Raw genomic sequence first — 27344 nt, forward strand, 5'->3', positions numbered from 1 at the left:
ATTTTCAAGTACTGATTGAATGGATTACATTCCATCGTACTTCATTCAAACAACGATGGGGGATTATGTATCTTTTGAACTTATGCGACTGAACTCAGAATGAAACTCTAAGCTGCCTACGTACCCCGGTGAAGAGGATCAAGTCATACCGTAGTTCAGAATGGTATTTTTTTTCTTTTTTTTCTTTTTTTTATGTCCTAACTTTTGTCTAGGCCTCCTCTTTCGAGGTTTTCAACCTAGCGGACCTTTTTTTTTCTTTGGTGGCCCGTACAGAGTTTAGACTCATGCGGGCCAAGAGTGTAGGAACATGCAGTTTAGGCTCGTGCGTCATGGAGCGTCATGACTTGTAGTTTAGGCTCGTACGTCGAGGAGCGTGGCACTTCAAGGATAATACTTATTCAAAAACTTGCCATTGATAGGGTCGATTCTCATGCCATCTGTATCAAGACTCTGTTGAGCTTCCAACCTTTACTCATCAAGAGCCTCCAATTCTGCTAATCGAAGTCGAGCATTTTCTTCATCAGTGATGCCTTCTTGAATAGCTAATCGTAATGAAGGTATTTGACGCTCGAGTGGCAAGACGGCTTCAACTCCATAAACGAGTGCATAAGGGGACGCTTGTGTTGGCGTGCAGTGAGTTGTCCTATATGCCCAAAGAGCTTCCTCCATACGGTTATGCCAATCCCGTTTAGATTTGGAGACGACTTTCTTTAACAAGTTGCATAGAGTTTTGTTAAATGCCTCGGCTAGACCATTAGCGGCAATTGTACATAGAAGAGTTACGTTGCTTGAAGCTAAAGAGTTCACAAATCTTGTTCATCAACCTATTGTCGAACGGCTTGCCATTATCCGTTATTATGTAACGAGGAATGCCAAGGCGATAGATAATGTTTACTCGGATGAAACTTGTAACATTTTCCTTCTTTACTTCCCTAAGAGCAACAGCTTCTGTCCATTTTAAGAAACAGTCAGTTGCAGCCAAGATATATAGGTGCTCAGCTGAGGACTTTGGCAGTGGTCTAACAACATCCAATCCCCAAGCGTCAAACGGCCAGGATGTAACAGTCGGGTGCAACACTTCAGGAGGTTGATGAATAAAATTCACATGGAATTGACAAGACTTGCATCTTCGAGCGTAGTCCAAGCAATCTTTTACCATCGTTGGCCAATAACATCCCATCCTTTTTATATGGAAGTGGAGTTTTGGTCCAGACTGGTGTGACCCACATACCCCACAATGTGCCTCTTGCAAAGCTTAGAGTGCTTCTTCTTCCCCTAAGCAACGCAAGAGCACTCCCTCGAATGACCTTCTGTATAGAGTATCTTTGTACTAAAGTAATGACCTTCTGTATAGAGTATCTTTGTAGTAAAGGAAGTGAGGTGCACGACGACGGATTTCAGTCCTTCTCCTCGGATTTTTTGGAAGTATCCCATAGCATAAGTAGTCGATAATAGGTTGAAGCCATTCTTCTTTCTCAATTTCAGAAACAGTGACAAGATGCTTGAGTTCATTTTCTTCACCTTCAGCCTCATTTGGCCGCGGTACTACCCATTTTTGGCGGACAGTAACTTGCGCTTGATCAGGTAGGGTTAACGATGAAGCTAGGGCAGCTAAAGAATCAGCCTTCTTATTTTCTTTCCTTGGCACATGTTGAATAGTCACATCGTCGAGCCACACCATTAATTTTTTAGCGTAATCATGATATGGGCGTAGTTCATGCTTCTTGACCTCGTAACCACCTAAAAGTTGATTGACCACTAACTAGGAGTCACCAAAGACTTGCAATTGCAATTGCTTCATATTAACGGCCATTTCAAGCCCAAGTATTAATGTTTGATACTCAGCAACATTGTTGGAACAGAGTTGCGTTAAGGTGAAGGAGTAGGGCAAGACTCTACCTTGGGAAGTGACAAATACTACACCTGCACCAGCTCCTCCACGATGCGCAGCACCATCAAAGTACATCTTCCATGGAGGCTGAACTTCAACGACCATTGCGTCCTTATCAGGTAGTTCGTCAGTTAGCTCCCAATCATCAGGTATAGGGTGATCTGCCAAGAAGTCCGCTAATGTTGTCCTTTTATAGCCTTTTGAGGGATGTACACGATTTCAAATTGTTGAAACTGGAGGTACCACCTTTCTAGTCGATCACTAAGGACAGGTTTGACATCACGAACTTGATGGGATTTGCTCTAGAAACCAAAAGAACGACATGAGCTTGAAAGTAGTGCTTCAACTTTTGGATTGAGAAGACTAGCGCCAAGCATAAGTTTTCAATTGGCGAATAATTCAGCTCATTTGGTGTCATCATCCTGCTTAAGTAGTAAAGGGAGTTTTCTTTCCCTTCACTATTTTCTTGGGCCAACAGCGCTCCAACAAACCTTTCTGGTGCTGAAATGTATAGTATCAGCGGCTTTCCAAGTATAGGGGCTGCCAAGACTGGAGGCTTCATAAAGTAGGATTTAATGCTCTCGAAGACATTGCTACACGCTTGGCCCCATTTGAAAAGGACACCTTTCTTCATAAGGCGACTGAATGGTTGGCACCTCCCAGCTAGGTTTGAGATGAATCTTCTAAGGTATGCTAGCTTTCCTTGCAGAATTTTTATTTCATGAATATTGCGGGGCTCGGGCATTTTCAAAATAGCATCCACTTTGGCTTGATCAATTTCGATCCCTTGATGTCGGACAATGAAACCAAGGAATTTTTCCGGAAGTAACTCCAAAGGAGCATTTCAATGGATTCATCCTAAGTTGGTACCTCCGGAGCAACTCAAACACTATTCTCAAGTCTTTCAAGTGGTCGCCCCTCTTTCTTGATTTTACCACCAAGTCGTCCACATAGCATTCGACATTCTTGTGGAGAAGGTCATCAAAGATATTATGCATAGATCTTTGGTAAGTAGCACCAGCATTCTTCAAGCCAAAAGGCATTACCTTGTAGCAATAAATACCCTTGGGAGTACGGAATACAGTAAGCTCTTAATCTTTAGGCGCCATGAGAATTTGGTTATATCCTGATGAACCGTCCATAAATGACATTGCCTCGTACCCAGTAGTAGCATCGATCATCAGTTCTGGAATTGGAAGTGGGAATTCATCTTTTGGACACGCATTGTTAAGATCCCTAAAGTCAACGCACACTCGAATATGGCCATTTTTCTTCCTTACAGGGACAATACTTGAAACCCATGTTGGGTATTTAACTTCACGAATAAAGTCAGCTTCGATGAATTTGTTAACTTCGGTTTCAATCAAGGGAACCAAGTCCGGCCTAAAGCGCCTTTGAGCTTGTTTAACAGGGCAAGCACCATTTTTGACTGCAAGGTGATGGACTGCTACTTTCGGGTCCAAGCCAGGAATCTCTTTGTAACTCCAAGCAAAGATATCCCTGAACTCCTTGAGTAACTCAATATAAGTGCGTTCTTCATCAACTTCTAGTAAAGCACTTAGGTAGGTGGGTCTTGGTTCTTCATCGTGCCAAGGTTAACTTCTTTTAAGGAATCAACTGTCGTCTTCACTTTTTCTTCAAGTTCAGGTGGAACATCTTTCGCATCTTCATCTTCTTGAGGGTCCCCATCGTTGAAGGATATGTGATAACACGGTGAAACATCCTCCAATTCTGCATTATCCTCCGTTGAAGATGGAACACCATTCTTGCTTTGTACAGTAACATGATACGAAGAACCCACACTTTCCTCATCTTCGTCACGTTCCTTAGTGTAGACCACAGTATATGGCTTTACCTTGAGTACTTCTTTACATGAAACCACAAGTTTTGTTCGTCGCCTCATTCTAGAAGGAACCAAACTTTGGAAATCCTTCTTCCGGATTTTGGGCGAAGCGAGTGTTCTTATGCTTTGAAAATTTCTCTGGAACTTGTTCCCCTTCTTTAATGGACCCAATATTTCAAACACGGAGGTCCTCACTGGTGATTTTCCAAGTCGATCAAAGACAGAAGGCTTGTTAGAAGCGGCTGATTCATCTTCTATTGTGATATAATTGCTGCTCGCCCTTCTTATGGAGATGCGCACTGGTAACGGTTGCTTGTATCCCAAACCTTCACGTGGTTGTCTCGTTGCAGCTTCTGATGGTAGCTTCCCTAACTTTGACAGCTCATTAGGATTGTATCTAGCTTTTGCAAATAGTCTGTAAGTGTTAGGATCAAAACCTTCATCTGTTCGCGTTGTAGGGAGTAAGGGTGTTCATAAAAACCCGAAAAACCGAACCAAACCGAAAATCAAACCAAACCGACAAAAAAACCGATACTTTTTAGGTTTTGTTTGGTTTTGGTTTTGAATTTTAAAAACCGATCAAAATTGGTTTGGTTTTGGTTTTAATCAAAAAATAACCGAAAAGAACCCGAACAAAACCGACTATAAAAGTAGCTATTTAAATTTATTATTACACCTATATATATGTATATTTTTATATAAAGTTTCTAAAATTTTATGGTACATATTAGTCATTTATATTTTTAGTCTAGTTCTTTGCTATTATAATCATCTAATTCTTTGCCTTTACATTCTAGTTTGCTTGATTGTTTTCTTTTGCTAAGTACAAAAATTTATTTCATGTTAAAAATAACCGATTTTTAATTGAGTACTTAAATTATTCATCACTATTTGATTCAAATATCATCAATATATCTTGGTAAATGATAGATTTCTCAAAGACCTATTGATTTGATAGTGTTACGTTGAAAATGTAGTCGTCGGAATATGCGTTTGGTAGTGTATGTATCATATTAAAGAAAAAACCCGATAAATAACTGAAAAAACCGAAAAACCGAAAAAATCGACAAAAGCCGAATCGATAAAAAACCGACTTAATTGGTTTGGTTTGGTTCTAATATTTGAAAAACCGACTTACTTGGTTTGGTTTCTTTTTAGGGAAAAACCGACCCAAACCAAACCATGAACACCCCAAGTAGGGAGTGCCACATTCTGCAAATAATTTTGGGCCACAAACCCTGCAAGTGGCTTTGAGGACAACTTTACTGCCTCAATTCGTTTTAGCGGAAGAGTTAACTCCTTTAGCATGTTAGTTTAGAGATTAGATGATTCACCTTCATCCTTCTTCTTTTTAGGGACATATTGGAGCGCATGACTTACTTTCTTGCCATAAGACGCAATATTCCCTCTATAAGATTTATTCGCGTTGGGTTGTACCTCCTCAGTAACAGCTTTGGCTTCACCAGTGGTCACCTCTGCTCTTTTAGTTGTGGGCTCGTCATTTTTGCTTTTCATGCCATCATCAGCTTTTATCTCCTTCAGAGTGGTTCTTCAAGTAGAACTTTGCATCAGCAAAGTGTGATTCGGCCTCGGTGAATGGCTCATCATCAGTAACTATCTTCTTCTCGACCTCACCCTCGTAGTATTTTAAACATTGATGGTAGGTAGATGGAACAACTTTATTCTCATGTATCCAAGGCCTTCCAATCAAGATGTTGTATGAAGTCTTTGCATCGATCACATGTAGTCATGCACTTGATTGCATATCTTCAATGGTGATTTCCAGCCTGATTGCGCCTATGGCTCTTTTCCCCCCTTGGTTGAACCCTTGGATCATCACACGACTTTCTGAGAGTTCGTTCATGGGAATACCAAGTTCTTTCACAGTGCGAATTGGCAAAATATTCACTGAGGATCCTCCGTCAACCAAAATTCGATTTACCCTTTCATCACACATATAGCCAACCAGGTACAATGGGCGGTTATGAAGAGTCACCTAGCAGAAGATCACCATTTGTGAACGTGACCTTTTCCTCACAAGCATTAACTTCTTGAGGAGTGGACTCGATGAGATTTTCCGAAGATGGTGCCAACGCTAGGTCATCACTCTTTTCCTCCCCTTCGCCAACATGGCAACAAGAGGCATCGATACCCTCATGGGAAATCTTCGTGCGGAACCAACTTAGTAAAAACTCCTCCAAGGTCACTGGATTTCATGGCTTTTGAGGATGGTGCACCTCCACTTTTGCTTTCTTCAAATACTTAACTGGATTCCATATCCTTGGTCTTTTCACCTTCATTTTCCTTGTTGGTTGCTCTATTGATTCTTTTCGTGGGCTCCTTTTTGTGGTGCCTATGACGAGTCACCAACGTCCAACCTTCATCATCATCAGGTTTATTGACTTCAGCTTTGTCGTTCTCCAGTAATTCTTCATCTTTACTTTCTTTAAGACCACATAATTCATTTGGACTGAATGAGCCAAAGGTGATAGAGACTTGGTTTGCGCTTGCTTTCTCATCTTCAAGCACGTTCTTCTTTTCGCGAGCCAAGTCCATAACTTTGTCCTTGAAGACAAAGCATGTCTCCAGAGGGTGGCTCACAAGTTGATGGTATTTGCAGTAATTTGGGTCATTTGTTTTCTTAGCTTCATTTGGTCGCTTCATCTCCGGAAGGCAATGAGATTTAACTCGAGGAGTTCTTCAAAAATAGCTGGCACATCAGAATCCAGAAATGGGTACTCTTTCTCTTGCATTTCTTTTAGAGTCAACTTTCCACTTGGTTTATCTTGAAAAGAAGTGGATTTCATACTCTGCTTCTTGCTCACCTTCGTTGTGAAGTTCACAGGTGATGTGTTGACATTCATAGTTTCTTTGTTTTCAGATTTGGGTACAAACATGCTCCATCTCCTGACTTCTTGCTTGTCGTTCCCTTTTCGAGGCTCATAGATAGGCAACCTTTCATTTCCAGCAGAGGCCATGCTCAAATCCATGTCATGAGCACGAGTCGCAAGTTATTCAAATGTGTCAGGCTTGATACCTTGCAAGATGTAGCGTAGTCCCCAATGCATGCCTTGGATGCACATCTCTATGCCTGAAGCTTCACTAAGCCTGTCTTTGCAATTGAGGCTTGCATTCCTCCAACGATTGATAAAGTCGATAACTGGTTCACCCTTTCGTTGACGAGTATTTGTAAGTTCTATCATACTCATAGTATGTCTCGTGTTATAACAGCGATTGAGGAATTCTTGCTCTAGTTGATCCCAGCTATCAACAGATCCAGCCTCGAGGTTCGTGCACCAATCAAAAGCATTTCCGTTTAATGAGCGGACAAACTGCTTGACGAGGTAATCTCCATAAGTCCCAGCATTTTTGCATGTCTCAACGAAGTGCGCCACATGTTTCTTTGGATGCCTTTGCCATCAAAATGTTGAAATTTTGGAGGTTGATAGCCAGCAGGCATCTTCAACATATCGATCCTTGAAGTGTACGGCTTTGCGTAGGTAAAGGAGGACTTGGAAGCGACTTCATATTTGTTTTTTATAGTCCCTTCAATGAACTCCTTTAGTTGATTGATTGGAATCATCCTTTCCTAAGAGACTGGAATTTCCTTAGTGGATGCAACTTGTCGTGGGGGAGGATTAATCTCTTGTACTTCTGGGAGTTTGCCAGATGCATGGGTGGATTCTTCTTCCATCAAGATTCCCACCCTGTCTATTAGCTTGTCAATTCTAGCATCTTGATTTTGCATGGATTTGGTCAAGCTAGCTATTGCTTCCGTCAAGTTTGCCAACTGCTCCTCCACAGATAAAATGTTTGTCGTCGTAGCTTGCATGATTGTTGTGGACGATGGAGAGCAGCATGGATTGTCACACAGATTGATCCTTGATTGGCTCATGCTATGTGGTGTAAGTGGGGAGGATCCATCACTTGAAGCATCATAATCTTCCTTCACAGCAGAGTGCTTGGATCCGGAGAGGTCAAGCAGAGCAAGAGTTTTCTTGATCTTTTCAGCAACATCGCTTCCTCCTTCGGGTGCGTTTGTGGAAGATCTTGCTCCTTTTGAGGATGAAGATCCGAAAACAGGGGTAGATGCGGACGGCAATTGGGGTGCTTGTTGTCCTAACGAGCTTGCTTTGCTCCTCGTAACGGGTCTAAAGCTTCCAAAGGTAATTTCGAGTATGTTTTTCACATCAGCATAGAACCTGGAATTAGCAGCCTTGGTGGAAGTTGAACTGGAGTTGATTTTTTTTTTAAGCCATTTCGATGTTCTGAAACTTTGGTGATTTGAAAAGTTGAGATGAAAGGTAGAGATTGTCGCATTGGGCGTGCCAGAATTTTTAGACAATAAATTTGCGTCGAGAAAATAAAATCAAGACCGAAAAATATCGCAACAATCGTAGTATTTTATTTCAGATATTTGAGTGTTACAATCTCTATGAATCCTCTGATTCTTCTTTCCAATAGTAAATAAATTCAAGGGCTTTCGATCTTGATCTTGAATTTATATTTGTTGCCACGAACGATGATCTTGAATTCAACTAGCACGAACTTTGATTTGAACTCGCACTCCTTGAACCTTGATTTGTTCTTCGTTCTTGAGCTTGAACTTGAACTTGATTGCTTGAAGCTTGAAACTTATGGAGGAATTTGCAGTGTTTGATCCACGAGCTCTTTCTTGCTTGTTGTTAACTTCTGGTGTCTTTTCTTAGTTATGAAGACCCATATTTATAGTTGTGAAAAGGAAGAGTTATGATAAACAAACTCTTTCCGACCAATCAAATTGAAGTGTGATATGGCCGCATTTGATTGGCCAGAACATGTCATTTGCACACGTGGCGCAATTTCATTGGCCTTTTAATGTGACTTGGCATGCCTTGTCATTTTGACACGTGGCATGATCCTATTAGATCTTCCGTTTGACTTGGCGTGCCACGTCATTTGACACGTGGCACCAAACTGGGCCTCTAGGAAGATGACATCTTGGGCTTAATGAAGTGGGCTCATCACTTTAGCCCAATTAAATTGGCTAGCCCAATGGATTAAGACTTATTTATTTAACCCATATATATTAGACTTATATAATTAATTCAATTATATTAGCCTATAATATTTTTTTGGACTAGTATATTTAAAATATAGTCCAAATTATTTATTGAATTTAAATTCAATAAATTTTAAATATCTACAATGTGTTTCAATCCTGCTAATACTTGTGTAATATAAGCCGGAGGAAAAAGCATGTAACATTTCAAGCACATATTTCTTACCAGACATTATTGTAGTAATACAAAGATGTTCAATTTTTTCATTATTTGTAGTCTGAATATGGTAGCCATTTTGGCGAATATCTGTGAAACGTGATAAGTTTCTTTGAGATTTACTACAATATAGTGCTTCATCAATAGCCAAATTTGTTTCTCCTGGTAGTAATAAATTGGCTCTTCCAGAATCTTCAATTAATCTTGTACTACCAGATATTATATTAACATTGGCTTCTTTCATTACCAAATAAGAGAAATATCTTTTATCTCTTAAAATAGTGTGCGTTATAGCACTATCCATAAGACATATATCATCTTTATTAATCTTGAGTCCAAATGAAGATTGAGCAATTTTCATATTCTTCATAAAAAATTAAAAAGTACACCATAAGAAATATGAAAGACTAAAAAAAATATTAAGAAATACATTAGGAATGTAAAAACTAGCAACATATGATGCATTAGGAAAATACACTAAAGAAAAATAAACTAGTTGCAAACATAAATGAAAAACGATAATTATATTATAGCTTCACTCCCCAGTAAGATGATTAGTTCTTTAGTCAATATCCTCAAAGAAATCTCCAGCTTCTAAATGAGTAATATTTACAAGGCCTCCAAAATCATCATCTTTATATGCAAGATGTGCCTCAGAATGATATTAGTTTGTTTGAGGGACCTGTTTCATCATCATTATTTTGAAAGGTCAAGTGTGCCTCCACATTATTTTCTTTCTTTCTGAGAGAGGCTTGATAAAGTTTGACAAAATGATCTGGCGTGATGCATGCCCAATGACCTTTCATACCACATCGATGATATGTATTATTTTACCTTTTGTAGGATTAATTTGAGAACGCAATACGACCACGTCTACGGCCATGTCCAAGACCACGGTAATTATTTTGTTTTCTTTCAGACTTATCATATGCTGCCACAACATTCATTTCCGGAAACGGAGTTGACCTGGTGGGACGGGATTCATGATATTTCATTAATAGAGTATTATTCTGCTCCGCCACAAGTACGCATGTGATTAACTAGGAATATTTCTTAAAACCTTTTTCACGGTATTGTTGTTGTAGCACCACATTTGAAGCGTGAAAAGTAGAAAATATTTTCTCCGATAAGTCCTCACCTGTGATAGTGTCTTGACATAATTTTAATAGAGAACTTACTTTAAAGATAGCAGAATCATATTCACTTACGGTTATAAAGTCTTGCAACCTCAAATGTATCCACTCATAGCGAGCTTTCTGTAATACCGTAAGTTTTAGGTGGTCATATCGATCTTTCAAAATAATCCATAATTCAAGTGGATCTTTTACGGTTAAATATTTAATTTTTAATCCTTCAAGTAGATGATGATGAAGGAAAATCATGGCCTTCGCTTTATCCTGATTTGATGCTTCATTTCCCGATATAATAGTATTCCCAAGACCTTTAGCGTCAAGGTAAATTTTAGCATCAAAGACCCATGATAAATAATTTTTTCCGTAATATCTAGTGCCACGAATTCAAGCTTTGACAAGTTTGACATATTGAAACTAATCACAAAAGTAAATGGGTTAGAAAGAATAAAAATAATTTTCAATGAAAATATACTTAAAAAAAATTCAGACGGCTAATTAAGAAGTTGATCACTTTAAACATGTAGTATAAAAAAGAAGTGTAAGTAACATAAAATATATATATATATATATATATATATATATATATATATATATATATATATATATAAACAAGAATTATGGAGTATATGAATAAACACAAAGAAATATATCCAGTATGGTAAAAGAAAAGCAATTTATTATAAACGGGGATTTGAGGAATAACCATATATGGTGATAAGAGTTGTATTCAAATATTAGTTTCCACCAAGTGTAAAGTAATTTAAACTAGTATGCACAATTATTTCTTTGTCACCTTGGTTATCACTATTTTATTTTTGTAAATGTCTTGAAGATAAGTTTTGCTCTATGCAAGTCCACACATATTTATTAAATTATCTTTTTGGTTAGTTTAACGCAGTTAAGATCTATATTTTCTTTAACAATAAGCAATGTAAAAGAACTTCAGTAACATGATCAACTAAAATAACTGCTTAACAGTATATGAATTTGTTAATAAATAGCATACTAATGCATATATATATATATATATATATATATATAAACCAAATGAATATATAATGATATACCTGAAGGAGAATCGAACAAAACTAGGATATGATTGTGAAAATGAAGGTGGCAACCGTGCTGATAACGTATTATGAAATAAAAGCAATTTAGTAAATAATAGAGATAGAAAAAAGGAGGAGTTTGTCCTCTTTAATTATTGTGTATTTATCTATCTATTACAAAACATTTATATAGACATAAAAAGTGAAAAATCACTCTTGCAAAAATAGTGGGAGGAATGACCACTAAAATAGTTGGAGGAATGGCCATTAAAATAGTGGAAGGCATAATCACAACATATTAAATGATGGAGCTCAACATGGACATCCAAAAGTATTATTTTCTAACACGGAAGTAAATAGTTAGTTTTAGAGGCTGGATAAGCGAGGAAGGACAGATGAGAAAATCCAATTTAGCAAAACACATACACACATATATAGAACACAATAACTTTTGTTTTAGAATTACTTTCTCTGTTCACTTTCCTTTCATTTCTAGTCTCTATATACTTTAGCCTTAAGAGAATATTTTAAATTTACATGTCCGAGTTCGACCTCCCTATTTTTAGGAAGTCTCAAATCGAAGTTTCCTTATCCCTAAGTCATATCTCGAGAAACATCGGGAAAGATCAAGCGCTGATTAGAGCTTCACAAATGTAACCAGTCAGAGAATCTCATATATTAAGTCTATCTACAACAACAACAACATACTTTAGTATATTTTTATAGGTAAAATTTGGGAAGAGGAATGTGTACGTAGACTTTACCCATATTTGTACCAATCGAGAAGTTATTTCCTAGACCATCTGCCCAGGCTTAAAGCCCATTTAATCAACACTTTTGAATTGACCAAATCAACATTTAGCTTTTTGTTAGGGTACTCCTGGAGTAAGGAAAGGCTCAATCAACTATGCTATTAGTAGTCAAAAGAGGAGAATAAGTGAATAACTGATAGATAAACTTTTATCCTGAGCTAGAAAATTGAGGGGAGAAAGTAGATATTTTCCCATAATATCTAAAGGAAAATAGAAGCAAAATCTTCTTAACCATTAAATAAAAAGAAAATAAACAGAAAAGGGAAATCAAATAGAGGTCAAAAACGGAATATAATAAAACAGAGGCCGCATATAAAAGGATTCCTACATGAGACCAAACCAGAGGCCAAAAGTCGGATAAGATCGTGAATGAAGAGCCGGTCTCGGTTTTACTCTTTTTCCTGTCCACATCACTCATTAAATCCTAAAAAACACATTATACAACGTTAAAAATTAAATTGAAAGTTTTAATAAAAATATAAAACTATTTAGGATTTGATATTTATTAGTTTATTTAATTTAAATTTAATAATTTATTGTCAAATTAATATAGAATTTTTTTTATTTTTATTTAAAAAAATTGGTGTCGTACTACTCCTATTATAAATAGAAATATTGCGAAAAATAGAGAATTATGGAGATCGAAATTTAAACAACATTATTTTACCTTCACACAAAGACTGACACGTCATCTCCCCATCAACCACTACCACCGCACCAGGTACCCCCACTCCCACCCCCTAAAGACACCGTACCATTCTTTCTCTTATCCCATTTTCTTCTCCTTTACATGTATATATAAAACAGACTCTCCTTAACAACTCAAACATCTTTATATCCACATTGTTATTCAATTTTCCTTTTCCTTTTTTCCATCTTGTTGACCTTTACATGAACAATTATTCGGATTAATATATTAGGAAAATCCCATTCACATTCGGTTTGTTTGCCGTGTTATTTGATCCGTTTTCATTGAATATTCAACTTAATTCATAATCTATTTAAAGATCGGCTTGGCTAATTTTCTTAGATTGAAAACACATACCTTCCTTATTTGAAAAGTTAATTCATTAATGGCGACTGCTATTGGAATGCTGGGAAACGTTGGGGTTTGCGGCTCTGCATCTGCGTCTTGGATTCGTTTGAAAAACTGCTCAAAGAAGAAAACGAACGGTGAGAATGTTAGATTTAGGGTATCTTGTGTTTATTCCCCTTCTGTGAGTGATCCTTACAAGACGTTGAGGATTCAGCCTGGTGCTTCTGAATCTGAAGTCAGGAAAGCTTTTAGACAGCTTGCTCTTCAGGTATATCTTCTTTCTCCTTCAATATTTTATTTGCCGAACCTGTGCTTATTGGAACTCGAAATTAATTCGATGAAATGGTCGAGGTAGATACAAGCTGATTCGAAAAAATATTATTTTAACGGAAAAAAGGTGTCTCTGTATTTTAAATATTTTGGTGAATTAGTAATTGCCATGGATTATTTGTTTTCTGGAAATTATTGCTTATGTGTTTGATTGAATTTCAGTATCACCCGGATGTGTGCAGAGGAAATAATTGCGGCATCCAGTTCCACCAAATCAATGAAGCATACGATGTAAGTTTTCATCCACCTCTCCAACTATTTCTGTTTGTCTTTTTCTTTTCTGTTTTATTTTTTAATGCATTTTTTCTTGTGTTTATATTTAATCAAAGTGGTTTTTTCCTTGTTTTTTTTTCCTATTCCACTTTTCTCAAAATAATGTGGTTAATATGTTGTTTTTAGACTCTAAAGCAAATATAACTAAGGTTCTTTTAGTGAATGGGTCTGTGCATGACCTATATGTTACGGGTTCGAACTATGGAAGCGGATATTATTGCTTATATTAGGATAGGCTGTCTACGTCATAATCCTTGGGGTGCGGCTCTTTACCAGACACTGCGTGAATACGGAATGCTTTGTGTGTCGGACTATCCTTTTAGTAAAGCAAAGAAATTAGGAACCAGATGAAAGAAGGCCTGGATTCTTGATAGTGTGGTTGTAAATTTTTATAGTCCTTCTAATCTATCCCTAATACTAATAATAAGAAAAAAGGGCTATTCGGTGCACTAAGCTCCTGCTATGCGCGGGATCCGGGAAAGGATCGGACCACAAGGGTCTATTGTTGTATGAACCCTTACCCTGTATTTCTGCAAGAGGCTGTTTTTATGGCTCGAACCCGTAACTTCCTGGTCACATGGCAAAGGTTGACCATTATTAAAAGCAGATATTCAATGGATATAAAATTTTTATTCCGTAAACAAATCTTTAAGTAGGTATCAGTCACTTCATCCTTGGATAATCTGATCTTGGAGGGAACCAGTGAGCATTGTTTAGGCAAAAATTAAAGTCCGATCCTTGTCACCTTTTGTCGAAAGTTGAGAAATGCCAATTACAGAGTAATATAATAATGTCACTATCCGTTTCAATTATTTATCATAGGTACTAGAACTTGTCTGTGTAGGTCCCTTTTTAAATAATTTACGAATTATTTTAACTTCTCCATTATTCAGAGTCTCTTTAATATAGTAGTATTCTGTTTTCTAATATTGGGTAGGGTTTTTGGTGCAGGTTGTGATGAGTAACTTGAGAGGTGAAACGAAGAGGGCAGAAATGGAGATATACGAGGAATATGATGATGATGATTCCATGAGAGGAGTAAACGATCCAGATTGGGACATGTGGGAAGAGTGGATGGGATGGGAAGGAGCTGGCATTCGCGACTATTCTTCTCACATCAACCCTTATATTTAATCTTCAATCTCGACTATACTTAACCTGGACGGGGTCAATGGGTGATCAAAAAGCTCCATGGCCTAGGCTGGAACCTAAGATCAGCCTAAGTGGTCGAGCCTACCTATAATTTATGGTTTTAAAAAAAATTTGGACTATAGTATTTCTGATAAAAAAGCCCATCCATCTGTATCAACTGAAGATGGTTCGTGGTTTTCTGTACATTTTCAATGTAAAAGGTGTAATTATTTTGTACATAAATGGGAGTTTCTCCTCTGTGATTATTAATTATTTAGATGTGATGGACCGATGGTGATATCAATGAGAACTTATATTACTGGCTAATTTTGTACCAATCGGGAAATAATTATGAAGATTATGGCTTTGAGATTTTTCTTTTATTGGCAAAATAGGTTTCAATTGAAGATAATCTACACTTAATATCACTCACTCACGTAATTAAGATACTCATTTGTGTGTTAAACTTTTATGTGGTTATGACCATTCAATCGAACCAGGAATAACAAATTAGCCGAACCGAAACACCACAAAAAGTCTTTTTCGGCTTCGAAACGACAATAATAGTAGTAGTTCATCAGACTTTATAACATAGATGTCGTTTTCGACCAATAAACAAAATGCATTGCAACGACCAATTATTGATTCACTTTGTAACACATTGACGACAGCATTTATGACTTTTGGGGTTTATGATGTATAGTCTGTTTGGTCAAAAAATGGTGTTTTTTTTTCAAAAGTATTTTTGGTGAAAAAAAGTTTGTGGTTGGCTAATTAATTTGAAAAACACTTCTAAGCAGCAATTTGTGTTTGGCCAAGCTTTTAAAAAGTGCTTCAAAGTATATTTTATATTTTCTCAAAAGTGCTTCTCAAAAAATTATTTTTTGGAAGAATCTACTTTTTTCTACTTCTCCAAAACTGCTTCTACTCAAAAACACTTTTTTTTTTCTTCTAAAAACTTGGCCAAACACTTTAACTTTGAAAAAAAGCACTCTTTTAAGAAAAGAAAAAGTTCTTCTCAACTAGGAGAAGCTTGGCCAAACAGGCTAGTTAGGGGCTAGAGGTGGCAAAATGGAAATTTGTAAGTGCACGTTCATCCCTTCATATTATTTGCTAAAAAATAGATTGGATATTCAATCCACTAAAAGCGAGTTAAATATGGGTCAAGTCATATTATCCGATTAAAAAATAGATAAACTAGGGTCGAAACCAATGGGGCATTTGCATCTATACCCGTTTTTTGTGCCACATTTTAACTTGTGCCCGCTTTGCAAAAAAAATTGCAAGCGTACCCGCTTTTTCACATAACTTCAGCCCACGGGGCTGAAGTTTTTCTTTTGTACTGGAAAACTTCAGCTGAAGTTTTTGTCTTTGTAACCGAAAAACTTAAGCAGTTTTCCAGCTTAAGTTTTCCAGTTATAAAATAAAAACTTAAGCAGTTTCCAGCTTAAGTTTTCTAGTTATACAATAAAAACTTAAGCTCTAGAGCTTAAGTTTTCTAGTTATAAAATAGAAACTTAAGCAGTTTCCAGCTTAAGTTTCCAGTTATAAAATAAAAACTTAAGCAGTTTCCAGCTTAAGTTTTCCAATTATAAATAAAAACTTAAGCAGTTTCCAGCTTAAGTTTTCCAGTTATAAAATAAAAACTTAAGCAGTTTCCAACTTAAGTTTTCCAGTTATAAAATAAAAACTTAAGCAGTTTCCAGCTGAAGTTCTTATTTTATAACTGGAAAACTTAAGCTCTAGANATCTACAACAACAACAACATACTTTAGTATATTTTTATAGGTAAAATTTGGGAAGAGGAATGTGTACGTAGACTTTACCCATATTTGTACCAATCGAGAAGTTATTTCCTAGACCATCTGCCCAGGCTTAAAGCCCATTTAATCAACACTTTTGAATTGACCAAATCAACATTTAGCTTTTTGTTAGGGTACTCCTGGAGTAAGGAAAGGCTCAATCAACTATGCTATTAGTAGTCAAAAGAGGAGAATAAAGTGAATAACTGATAGATAAACTTTTATCCTGAGCTAGAAAATTGAGGGGAGAAAGTAGATATTTTCCCATAATATCTAAAGGAAAATAGAAGCAAAATCTTCTTAACCATTAAATAAAAAGAAAATAAACAGAAAAGGGAAATCAAATAGAGGTCAAAAACGGAATATAATAAAACAGAGGCCGCATATAAAAGGATTCCTACATGAGACCAAACCAGAGGCCAAAAGTCGGATAAGATCGTGAATGAAGAGCCGGTCTCGGTTTTACTCTTTTTCCTGTCCACATCACTCATTAAATCCTAAAAAACACATTATACAACGTTAAAAATTAAATTGAAAGTTTTAATAAAAATATAAAACTATTTAGGATTTGATATTTATTAGTTTATTTATTTAAATTTAATAATTTATTGTCAATTAATATAGAATTTTTTTAAAAAATTTAAAAAATTGTATCGTACTACTCTATATAATAGAATAATTGCGTAAAAATAGAGTAATTATGGAGATCGTAATTTAAACACATTATTTTAACCTTCTACACAAACGTACTAGACACGTCATCTCCCCATCCAACACCTACACCGCACCGACGGTCCCCAACCCTCCACCCCCCTAAGACCACCGTACCCATCTTTCTCTTACTCCCTCTTTTCTTCTCCTTTTCCTAAATCTATATAACTTAAAAACAAAGTAACTCTACCTTTAACCAAAACTTCAAAAAACCCTATAACCTTTTTTATAAAACTTTCCAAACTCTTTAAAAGTTTCTTTTTACCAAAATTTTTTTTCCAAAAACCCCTTTTTTTTTTTTCCCCAAAAAATCCCTTTTTTTTGCGGTTTTAAAACCTTTCCCTTAAATCGTTAAAAATAAACTTAAACTTTTAGGGTCTTAAAATTTAAAATCTTTTAAAAAGGTAAACTTAAAACCCGNNTTAACGGTTTTCGTTTTGTCCGGTTCTTGTTTAAGTTNNTTCCAGCTTAAGTTTTCCAGTTATAAAATAAAAACTTAAGCAGTTTCCAGCTTAAGTTTTCTAGTTATACAATAAAAACTTAAGCTCTAGAGCTGAAGTTTTCCAGTTATAAAACAAAAACTTCAGCTCTTTCCAGTTATAAAATAAAAACTTCAGCTCTAGTTTTCCAGTTATAAAATAAAAACTTCAAGTTTTTGTGTTGTAACTGAAAAAATTCAGCTCTAGAGCTGAAGTTTTTGTGTTGTAACTGGAAAACTTCAGCTCTAAAGCTGAAGTTTGCCAGTTATAAAATAAAAACTTCAGCTAGATTCCTAGTAATAAAATAAAAACTTCAGCTCTAGAGCTGAAGTTTTTGTTTAGTAACCCGGAAACTTCAGCTATCTCAGTTATAAAGGGAAGCTGAAGTTTTTTAAAAAGTGGGTACAGATGCAGACAAAAAGATAAAGCGGCTACAGGTTAAAGAGGGGCGCCCAAATAGGGCGCCCCGTGCAATTTTTACGAAACCAATTGGTACAGATTTGGTGGACTTTCTGGAATTGTTTCTTTGCAGATTTTCCATCTTCGGCACCTCTGCTATTGAGATTGCAATTATCTCTTTCTTGTTTCCTTTCTCTTGTATTATTTCTTTTCATTTTTTCGTTTTTGTCATAAGCTAAAGTCTAGTTTTTAGATGGGAATAGTTTTTTATGATGGATCCTTTTTTCTATTTTTTCCCTTAAGCTAGTCTTTTTTTATGTTTTTCATAATTGTTTAATTTATTTAAATAAAAAAATTAAAATAAGAAAATGTTCCGTGCATTTCATCTGAATTTCAAAGGGAGCAATGTTGATTTGGCTGGTTGTTTATCAAGGGAAAAGAGGATACAAGAAAAAGAATGTGATAGAAGCACTGTGGGTGATCAAACCAGAAGCATTGATTGAAGATAATCTACACTTAGTGGCGTTTGGACATAAGAATCGTAAAATTCCGAAAAAAAGTGATTTTTTTTTCAAGTGAAAATGGTATTTGAAAATTAGAGTAGTGTTTGTGCATGAATATAATTTTGGGTTGTTTTTGAACTTTTGTGAGTGATCTAAGTGAAAATTTTGAAAAATAACTTTTTGGAGTTTTTCAAATTTTCGAAAAATTCCAATATTCATCTTCAAGTGAAAACTGAAAATTTTATGGCCAAACACTGATTTCGAAAAAAGCAAAAAAAATCAAAATAAAATAAAATAAAAATTCATGGCCAAACGAGCTCACTGTTGAAGATAATCTACACTTATATCACTCACCCTGCTATTAGAGAGACTCACTTTTGTGTTAACTTTTATGTGGTTATGGCTATTCAGTCGAATTGCCTCTCTGCCTTTAAAGAGTAGGGGTAAGGTTGCGTACACGCTACCCTCCCCATATCGCACATATGGGATTAAGCTGGGTTTGTTGTTGTTGTTAGCCATTCAGTCGAACGATCATGGAACATGGAATTACAAATTAGTTGAACTGAAACACCACAGAAAGTCTATTTCGGACTTAAAACGACAATAATAGAAGTGTCTCTTTCTGGGTGTAACAGAGCCGGTGGGGAGGGAATATGTTAAGATTAATTATATCTATTTTTTCATTAGCCTATGTCATTAGCTAGTTAGTTAGCTTAGTGGTTAGTTAGGAATAGTTACAGTCGTCAGTTAGTTAGTTGCTAGTTGCTTTGTTATTACATCCGTGTATATAGTGGGAGCTCCACTCAATTTCTCAGTTGAATGAATTGAACAAATCATTTTTCTAGAATGTTCATATCTCTCTCTCTCTCTCTCTCTCTCTATCTATCTATCTATCTATCTATCTATCTATCTTCTTCTTCTTCTTCGAGCTTCTCTATGTTTCATGGCGTGAGAGCTAAGCTCTTCCACCATTGAAGTTCGATCTGTCCATAGCTCAGTTGAGGTCCAAATCACTGTTCCATTGCTGGATTTTGATATGGTATCAGAGCGAGGCCACAGGTTCTGATTCATTCCTCTAAATTTGTTAGATCTAAATCCATTAGTCTCGATTTCAATTTGATCGCATGAAAAAAAAATTTGATCGCACACATGCAAACTCTCTTCTCATCGATTTCTAAGTCATAGCCTTTGGAATTCTCTGTCAGAGTCATAAATCTGTAGTTACAACCCTCTATTGTTTAATTATCTGAAATTTGCACGTTATAATGGTTACCGTCAGAGACGATGAGCAGTCTATACCGACAATGACTGAATCTCCTAATCAGCCAACTATTGACACTAGTAGTCCTTTTTACATGCATCTGTCTGCTAATCCGGGAGCAGCATTAGTTCCTGTTCCATTTGATGGTTTTGGTTATGGTTCATGGAGAAGAGGTGTGATGAGAGCCCTATCAGTGAAGAATAAACTAGGCTTCATCAATGGGGATTGCAAAAGATCAGAACCAGACTCCTCAAACTATCGGGTTGTGGAAAGAGCTTGAAGATCGATATGATCAAACTAATGGAACAAAATTGTACCTGATCCAAAAGGAGATCAATGATTTGTCCCAAGGAGCCCTTGATATTACTAGTTATTACACTAAAATGAAGAAGTTGTGGGAGGAACTCACCACTTTGATCGCTAGATCTCAATGTACCTGCAATTGCACATGTGGAGTTAAGGAAAGTATGCACAAAGCAGAACATGACAGGAGGTTAATACAATTCCTTATGGGACTGAATGAAACGTGTACTGCGGTTCGAGGTAGTATCCTCATGATGAATCCTCTTCGTACAATTGCACAAGCTTTTTCATTACTGATTCAAGAGGAAAGACAGAGAGAAATCAAACCTCATAACCACTTGGTTGTTGAGTCATCAGCCCTAAATGTTAACACAAGCAAGACAGGATTGTTCAAAACAAATTATTCTCCCAACAACACTCACAACAACAGGAACAGACCTTTCTGTGACTATTGCAAAAGACCAGAGCACACAAAAGAAAAGTGTTACAAACTCCATGACTATCCTCAAGGTTTCAATCAAAATTAGAATCCAAATACAAGTCACAATCAAGCTTCCAATTTCAGTCAGAGTCCAAGACAAAACTTTAACTATGGGAATAATCCCAATGTGAACCAGAATACCAGGTTCAATAGAGGAAATAGAGGAATCGCTAATGCATATGTAGCAGCCACAGATGCTCAACATGCTGATAATGAGAACTGCACTGCTCAAAATGTAAGCCTCACCAAGGAAGAATATAGTCGGCTAGTGAACCTGCTGCAATTTCAATCAGGAGGAGGAAGAGACTGCACAAACAATGCCAACATTCCATCTGGAGCAGCAAACTTTGCAGGTATCATAGCTTGCACTTCCTCTATTGACTTTGGTAAACTCTCATGTGAATGTTTCAAAAACAAAACTGACTCATGGATTGTAGATTCAGGGGCATCAAACAACATGACCTTTAACAGATCCTTGTTAACCAACATAGTAACTTTACATTATCCTTTACTTGTCATACTTCCAAATGGTTATAAAGTGAAGGTGACCGAGATTGGTAATGTTGTACTTACTCCCAAGATCACTTTAAATAGGGTGATGCTTGTTCCTTCCTTTATATACAATTTGATCTCCGTTCACTCCTTGACCTCTCATCTCAGTTGTCTTGTTGCCTTCATTAAGCACTGTTGCATACTGCAGACCCCTTCAATGAAGAGGCCTCTGGTGATTGGTAGAGTCAAGGATGGGCTGTACATCTTGTGCCCAAACTGCTTGAAGAACAACAGTGCAAACCTTGGATTAAAGACCACTGATTACTTGTCCACCCTCATCACTTGCTGCACTTGTAACACACAATGTCCGTCTCATTCTGTTGTAGATATGACATTACATGTCAATAAGTGTGTTCCTTCTTATCCAATTGTAAATAGTTCAAGTGCAAGTACTGAAGAACAATTTTCTCTTGTGAATTCATCCTCTAAAACTTCTAGTACATTTTCTCATTTGTGTGTTGGAGACAGTGTAGATGTTCTATGGCATAATAGACTTGGACATGTTCTCTTTGTAAAGATGAAAAACATTTCCTCCATTCCTGTGACCTTTTCTTCCAAACAACCCTTCAATTGCACCATTTGTCCAATGGCCAGATAGGAAAGGCTCCCATTCCCCCAGAAAACCAACGCAACCAGTAAAACTTTTGAACTCTTACATGTTGATTTGTGGGGACCATACCATGTGCCCACACATGACAAATACACGTACTTCATGACTATTGTGGATGATTTCAGTAGGTCCACTAGGACTCACCTTCTATCTAGTAAAAGCAATGTCCTCCAGGTACTTAAGGGATTCATTAGTTTGGTGGAAAATCAGTTTGGAGTAACAGTAAAAGCTATGAGAACAGATAATGGACTAGAGTTCACCAATACAGAAGCAAACATGCCAATCCAATCTAAGGGTATCATCCACCAAAGAACTTGTCCTTACACCCCACATAGAATGGTGTGGTGGAAAGAAAACACAAGTCTCTCCTTGAAACTGCCAGAGCACTCCTTTTTCAATCCAAACTGCCCCTAAGCTACTGGGGTGAATGTGTACTTTGTGACACCTATATCATAAACAGACTCCCTTCCACCTCTATTAATAACCAGACTCCATATGAACTGTTCCATAAAAGGAAGCCAAAGTATTCTCACCTAAAGAGATTTGGTTGCCTGTGCTACCCTACTGTACCCAAACCACATAGGGACAAGTTTGAGCCCAGAATAACACCACACGTATTTGTTGGCTACCCTTTCAGCACAAAGGGATATAAGGTTTTTAAGTCTAGCCACTAGAAAAATCACTGTCTCCATAGATGTAGTCTTTAATGAGTCCATTTTTTCATTTGCAGCCAATATGAATGCATCTTCCTAACCATGTGTTCCTCATTCAATTCCTTTTATTGAGCCTCTACGTGAGCAATCTTCTGACAACACAAATATCACACAACAAACATCTGAAGCTCTGAGTGATCAAAAGAGTAATGCTGACAGCACAACCAATCTTATATCACCCGCACATGATAACTCCTCATCATGTTCTATGATGCCTAATTCTCCAATACCCTTTCACCATAGGATCACATTGAACAACCCATTGTAGAACCCATACAGCTGAGATAGTCCTTAAGGACACATAAAGCACCTAGTTATTTACAAGACTATGTGCATTCTCTACCTAAGGACACATAAAGCACCTAAACTTAAACCAAATCCTAATTCTCTTAATGCCTTGTTTTCTATGAACCACCATGTTGCCTCTGATCTATTAACTCCTGATAGTCAGGTTCTTGTGAGAAATATTTGTCATGACAGGGAACCATCATCATATGAGGAGGCAGCTATTGATCCTGCATGGCAAGCTGCAATGACACAAGAATTTGAAGATCTATACTCTAATCACACTTGGGACTTAGTACCTCTACCACCTAGGAAGCAAGCAATAAGGTGCAAATGGGTTTACAAGGTAAAGCATAAAGCTGATGGTAGTATAGAAAGATTCAAAGCTAGGTTGGTTGTCAAAGGCTACACTTAGCAGGCAGGAATTGACTACACAGAAACATTCTCACCAGTAGTGAAAATGACAACAGTAAGAGCACTGGTAACTACTGCAGTGAAGAAACGGTGGTGTTATCTCAGCTAGATGTGAACAATGCCTTCCTTCATGGGGATCTTAATGAGGAAGTGTATATGCAAGTTCCACCTGGACTTGTTGTGGATAAGCCAGGACTGGTTTTCAAGCTAAACAAGTCCCTCTATGGCCTAAAACAGGCCAGTCTACAGTGGTATGCAAAATTGGCTGAGGCTTTATATTCAAAAGGATATACACATTCCATGAATGACAACTCACTTTTCTATAAGAGAAATGGAAAATTCTGAGTATATGTTGCAGTATATGTAGATGATGTGTTGCTTACTGGGACTAATCAGGAAGAGATCATACAATTGAAGGCCTTCCTGCATGAGCAGTTTAGGATCAAAGATCTGGGCCAACTGCATTACTTCCTAGGCCTGGAGGTGATGTACAAAGATGATGGTGTCATAATCTCTCAAAGGAAATTTGTATTGGACATGCTGAAAGAGTACAATTGCCTAGATTACAAGCCTTGTTCCTCACCCTTAGAACCTACCATAAAGCTAAAGGCCAAAGAAGGTACCATCCTACAAGATCCTACTTACTATAGAAAGTTGGTGGGGAAACTAAATTTTCTAACCAATACTAGGCTGGACATTGCATATAGTGTCCAACATTTAAGTCAGTTCATGCAAGAGCCCAGAGAACCTCATTTGAAGGCAACATTCCATCTACTCAGGTACTTGAGAAATGATCCTACTTTGGGAATCTTCATGTCTAAAGATGCAGACTGCACAGTCAAAGCCTACTGTGACTCTGACTGGGCCTGCCCAGGCTCCAGGAGATCTATTACGGGTTATTTGGTACTTCTGGGCAACAGCCCTATCAGCTGGAAGTCTAAGAAACTTGAAACTATATCACTGTCTTCTGCAGAAGTAGAGTATAGGGCCTTAAGGAAAGTAGTGAGGGAATTGGTATGGTTGAGCAGACTATTTGAAGAACTAATTGTCCCCTTTTCAATACCTATTTCAGTATTCTGTCACAGCCAATATGCACTTCACATTGCCAAAAACCCAGTCTTACATGAAAGAACCAAACACATAGAAGTGGACTGTCACTTTGTGCATAATCAATTACAAGCAAGACTAGTTTCACTTCACCATATTAGGACAAACAGTCGGCTGGCCGACACTCTGACTAAAGCTTTAACTGGAATCAAATATAGTGCCACAGTGGGCAAGTTGGATGTGTTTACCACACCTCCAACTTGGAGGGGGGGGGGGGGGGTTTTAAGATTAATTATATATATTCTTTCATTAGCCTATGTCATTAGCTAGTTAGTTAGCTTAGTGGTTAGTTAGGAATAGTGACAATTGTCGGCTAGTTAGTTGCTAGTTGCTTTGTTATTACATCTGTGTATATAGTGGGAGCTCCACTCAATTTCTCAGTTGAATGAATTGAACAAATCATTTTTCTAGAATGTTCATCTCTCTCTCTCTATCTTCTTCTTCGAGCTTCTCTGTGTTTCATGGCGTGAGAGCTTAGCTCTTCCACCAATTGAAGTTCGATCTGTCTATAGCTCAGCTGAGGTCCAAATCATTGTTCCATTGCCGGATTTTGATGGGTTCTTTTATACTAGTTTACCAGACTTTATAGCATAGATGTCAATTTCGATCAATAAACAAAATGCATTGCAACGAGCAATTATTGATTTACTTAGTAACACGTTGATAACATCATTTATGAATTTCGGGGGTTGTGATGTAGAGATGGTGAAATGAATAAAATATGTAAGTATCCGTTCATATTAGAAAAATGATATTGTACAGTCGCTCTCAAATTAATAATCGAATATATATATATATATATATATATATACATATTCTGTATGTTATATACAAAAATCATATAAATTTTAAATACTTTTTTGGCTACCAAATGTAAATAGTTTCTAGCGCGGGCTAAAAGTAATAATACCCCAATCCCCATATTAGAAAAAATAAGTTGAATACCCGATCTACTAAAAACGGGTCAAGTATGAATCAACCCATATTATAGCTAAAAAAATGTATAACCCCCGGGTCGAAAACAAATTTCACTAATTGATGACCCAATTGGTACAGACTTGGTGGATTTTCTGGAATTGTTTCTTTGAAGATTCTTCTGTTAACATTGTAATTGAACAAAATTGACGAGATTAAGCTAGGGTTGCACTTTGAAGAGAGAAGACAGAGAAAGAGAGAAGATTAGACTTCCATTCATCTGATTAAGAAAATTCTAGAGTATATATACACACACACACACACATACATATATATATATATATATATATATATGTATATATAAGGGGCAAAATAGTCTAATTCTATCAACTAACCGGGCTAATATAAATACAATTATTGGGCTGACTTCGGCCCAAATCTGTTCTATAGGTCTATGGCCCAATGTTGTATTAATGCTGTATTTTTATGTAACTCCAACACCTCCCTCCCCCCCCCCCCCCCCCAAGTTGGAGGGTGAGGTCACACCCAACTTGCCAAGCAACAAATGATGTTGTCCACCTGTCAAACACTTGGTAAAAGTGTCAGCCAATTGAGAAGTAGTGCAGATATGATGTAAAGAAATTAGGCCGTCAGCTAACTTTGTCCTTATGAAATGGCAGTCCACTTCGATGTGTTTAGTACGTTCGTGAATCACGGGATTTTTCGCAATATGCAAGGCAGCCAGATTATCACAATATACAGGAACAGGAGACATAGAAGGAATTCCCAAATCAGTGAGCAACAGACCAACCAAACCAATTCAGCCACAACCTTACTCATGGCCCGATACTCAGCCTCAGCAGAGGATAATGAAACAACAGTCTGTTTCTTAGATTTTCAACTTATTAAACTTCCACCCAGAGTTATGCAAAAACCAGAAACAGACCTATGAGACTCAGAACACGCAGCCCAATCAAGCAAAGAAAAATCAGAAGAGGTATTAAGAGAAACCCCAAAATCAGGAGTGCCTTTCAAATATCTCAAAATGTGAAGAGCAACATTCATACGAGGCACCGTAGGACACTTGAGAAACTGGCTTAAGTGTTGTACAGCAAAACACAAATCAGGTCTAGTATGGGTGAGAAAGTTAATTTTACCAACTAAACTCCTATAAGTGTCAGGCCTAGGCAATAACTCCCCAGCATCAGATTTCAGCTTGACACCCAATTCTAGAGGAGAAACCATAGCAGAAGCAGAATCACAACCAAATTCACGAAGCAAATCAGCAATAAACTTCCGTTGATGAAGAATAACCCCAGAATTATCATAGAAAACTTCAATCCTAAGAAAATAATTGAGTAGACCCAAATCTTTGATTTTAAATTGGTCGTTAATGAACTCCTTAAGGGCGGAAATTTCAGTAAGATCATCACCCGTAAGAATAATATCATCCACATAAACAGCAAGGAAAACAGTGGAATTGACAGATTTCTTGATGAAGAGAGAGTAATCATTTAGAGAAGAAACATAACCTCTAGAGCAAAGTGCAGCGGATAACTTGGCATACCACTAATGAGATGCTTGTCTTAAACCATAAAGGGATTTTTGAAGCTTGCAAACCAAAATAGAAGAGGGCTGAACAGTGGAAGTAACAGTAAGACCTGGAGGTAGTTTCATGTACACCTCCTCATCTAGATCACCATAAAGAAATGCATTGTTAACATCTAATTGAAAGAGAGACCACCCTTTCTTGACAGCAAAAGCCACAAGACACCGGATGGTGCACATCTTGACAACCGGGGAAAATGTTTCATGAAAATCAATCCCTTCAATTTGTGTATCACCCCGTACCACCAATCTAGCCTTATACCTCTCCACACTACCATCAGCTTTATGTTTAATTTTATACACCCATTTACAACCTATTGGCTTCTTGCCTTTAGGTAGCTCAACTATTGTCCAAGTCTTATTAGCTTCTAAAACATCAAACTCTTGCCTCATTGCCTCCTGCCAAGTAGGGCTGGCAGATGCCTGAGTATAACAATGAGGCTCA

At 37.1% G+C, this 27344-nt stretch overlaps 2 protein-coding genes across 2 annotated transcripts; both read left to right on the plus strand.

Annotated features, from left to right (window-relative positions):
* Nucleotides 1-12776: 12776 nt before the first annotated feature.
* Nucleotides 12777-15126, plus strand: LOC109244971 (chaperone protein dnaJ 8, chloroplastic-like). The gene is made up of 3 exons (XM_019412147.1): nt 12777-13290; nt 13515-13583; nt 14577-15126. The coding sequence occupies exons 1-3, from the start codon at nt 13060-13062 to the stop codon at nt 14757-14759; spliced, it is 483 nt and encodes a 160-aa protein (XP_019267692.1). The 5' UTR covers nt 12777-13059; the 3' UTR covers nt 14760-15126.
* Nucleotides 15127-22020: 6894 nt separating this feature from the next.
* LOC109244965 (uncharacterized mitochondrial protein AtMg00810-like) lies at nt 22021-24970 on the plus strand. The gene is made up of 5 exons (XM_019412138.1): nt 22021-22031; nt 23051-23245; nt 23350-23510; nt 23628-24283; nt 24788-24970. The coding sequence occupies exons 1-5, from the start codon at nt 22021-22023 to the stop codon at nt 24968-24970; spliced, it is 1206 nt and encodes a 401-aa protein (XP_019267683.1).
* Nucleotides 24971-27344: the final 2374 nt, after the last annotated feature.

This window comes from Nicotiana attenuata, unplaced genomic scaffold (assembly GCF_001879085.1).
Source record: "Nicotiana attenuata strain UT unplaced genomic scaffold, NIATTr2, whole genome shotgun sequence".
NCBI lineage: Eukaryota > Viridiplantae > Streptophyta > Magnoliopsida > Solanales > Solanaceae > Nicotiana > Nicotiana attenuata.

Coding starts and splice junctions, on each gene's coding strand:
- LOC109244971 (XM_019412147.1), top strand. CDS start 13,060: ATGGCGACTGCTATTGGAATGCTGGGAAACGTTGGGGTTTGCGGCTCT. Junction 13,291..13,514: donor TTAGACAGCTTGCTCTTCAG/GTATATCTTCTT, acceptor ATTGAATTTCAG/TATCACCCGGATGTGTGCAG. Junction 13,584..14,576: donor AAATCAATGAAGCATACGAT/GTAAGTTTTCAT, acceptor TTTTTGGTGCAG/GTTGTGATGAGTAACTTGAG.
- LOC109244965 (XM_019412138.1), top strand. Junction 23,511..23,627: donor CTATGGCCTAAAACAGGCCA/GTCTACAGTGGT, acceptor TATATGTTGCAG/TATATGTAGATGATGTGTTG. Junction 24,284..24,787: donor GGAAAGTAGTGAGGGAATTG/GTATGGTTGAGC, acceptor TCATTTTTCTAG/AATGTTCATCTCTCTCTCTC.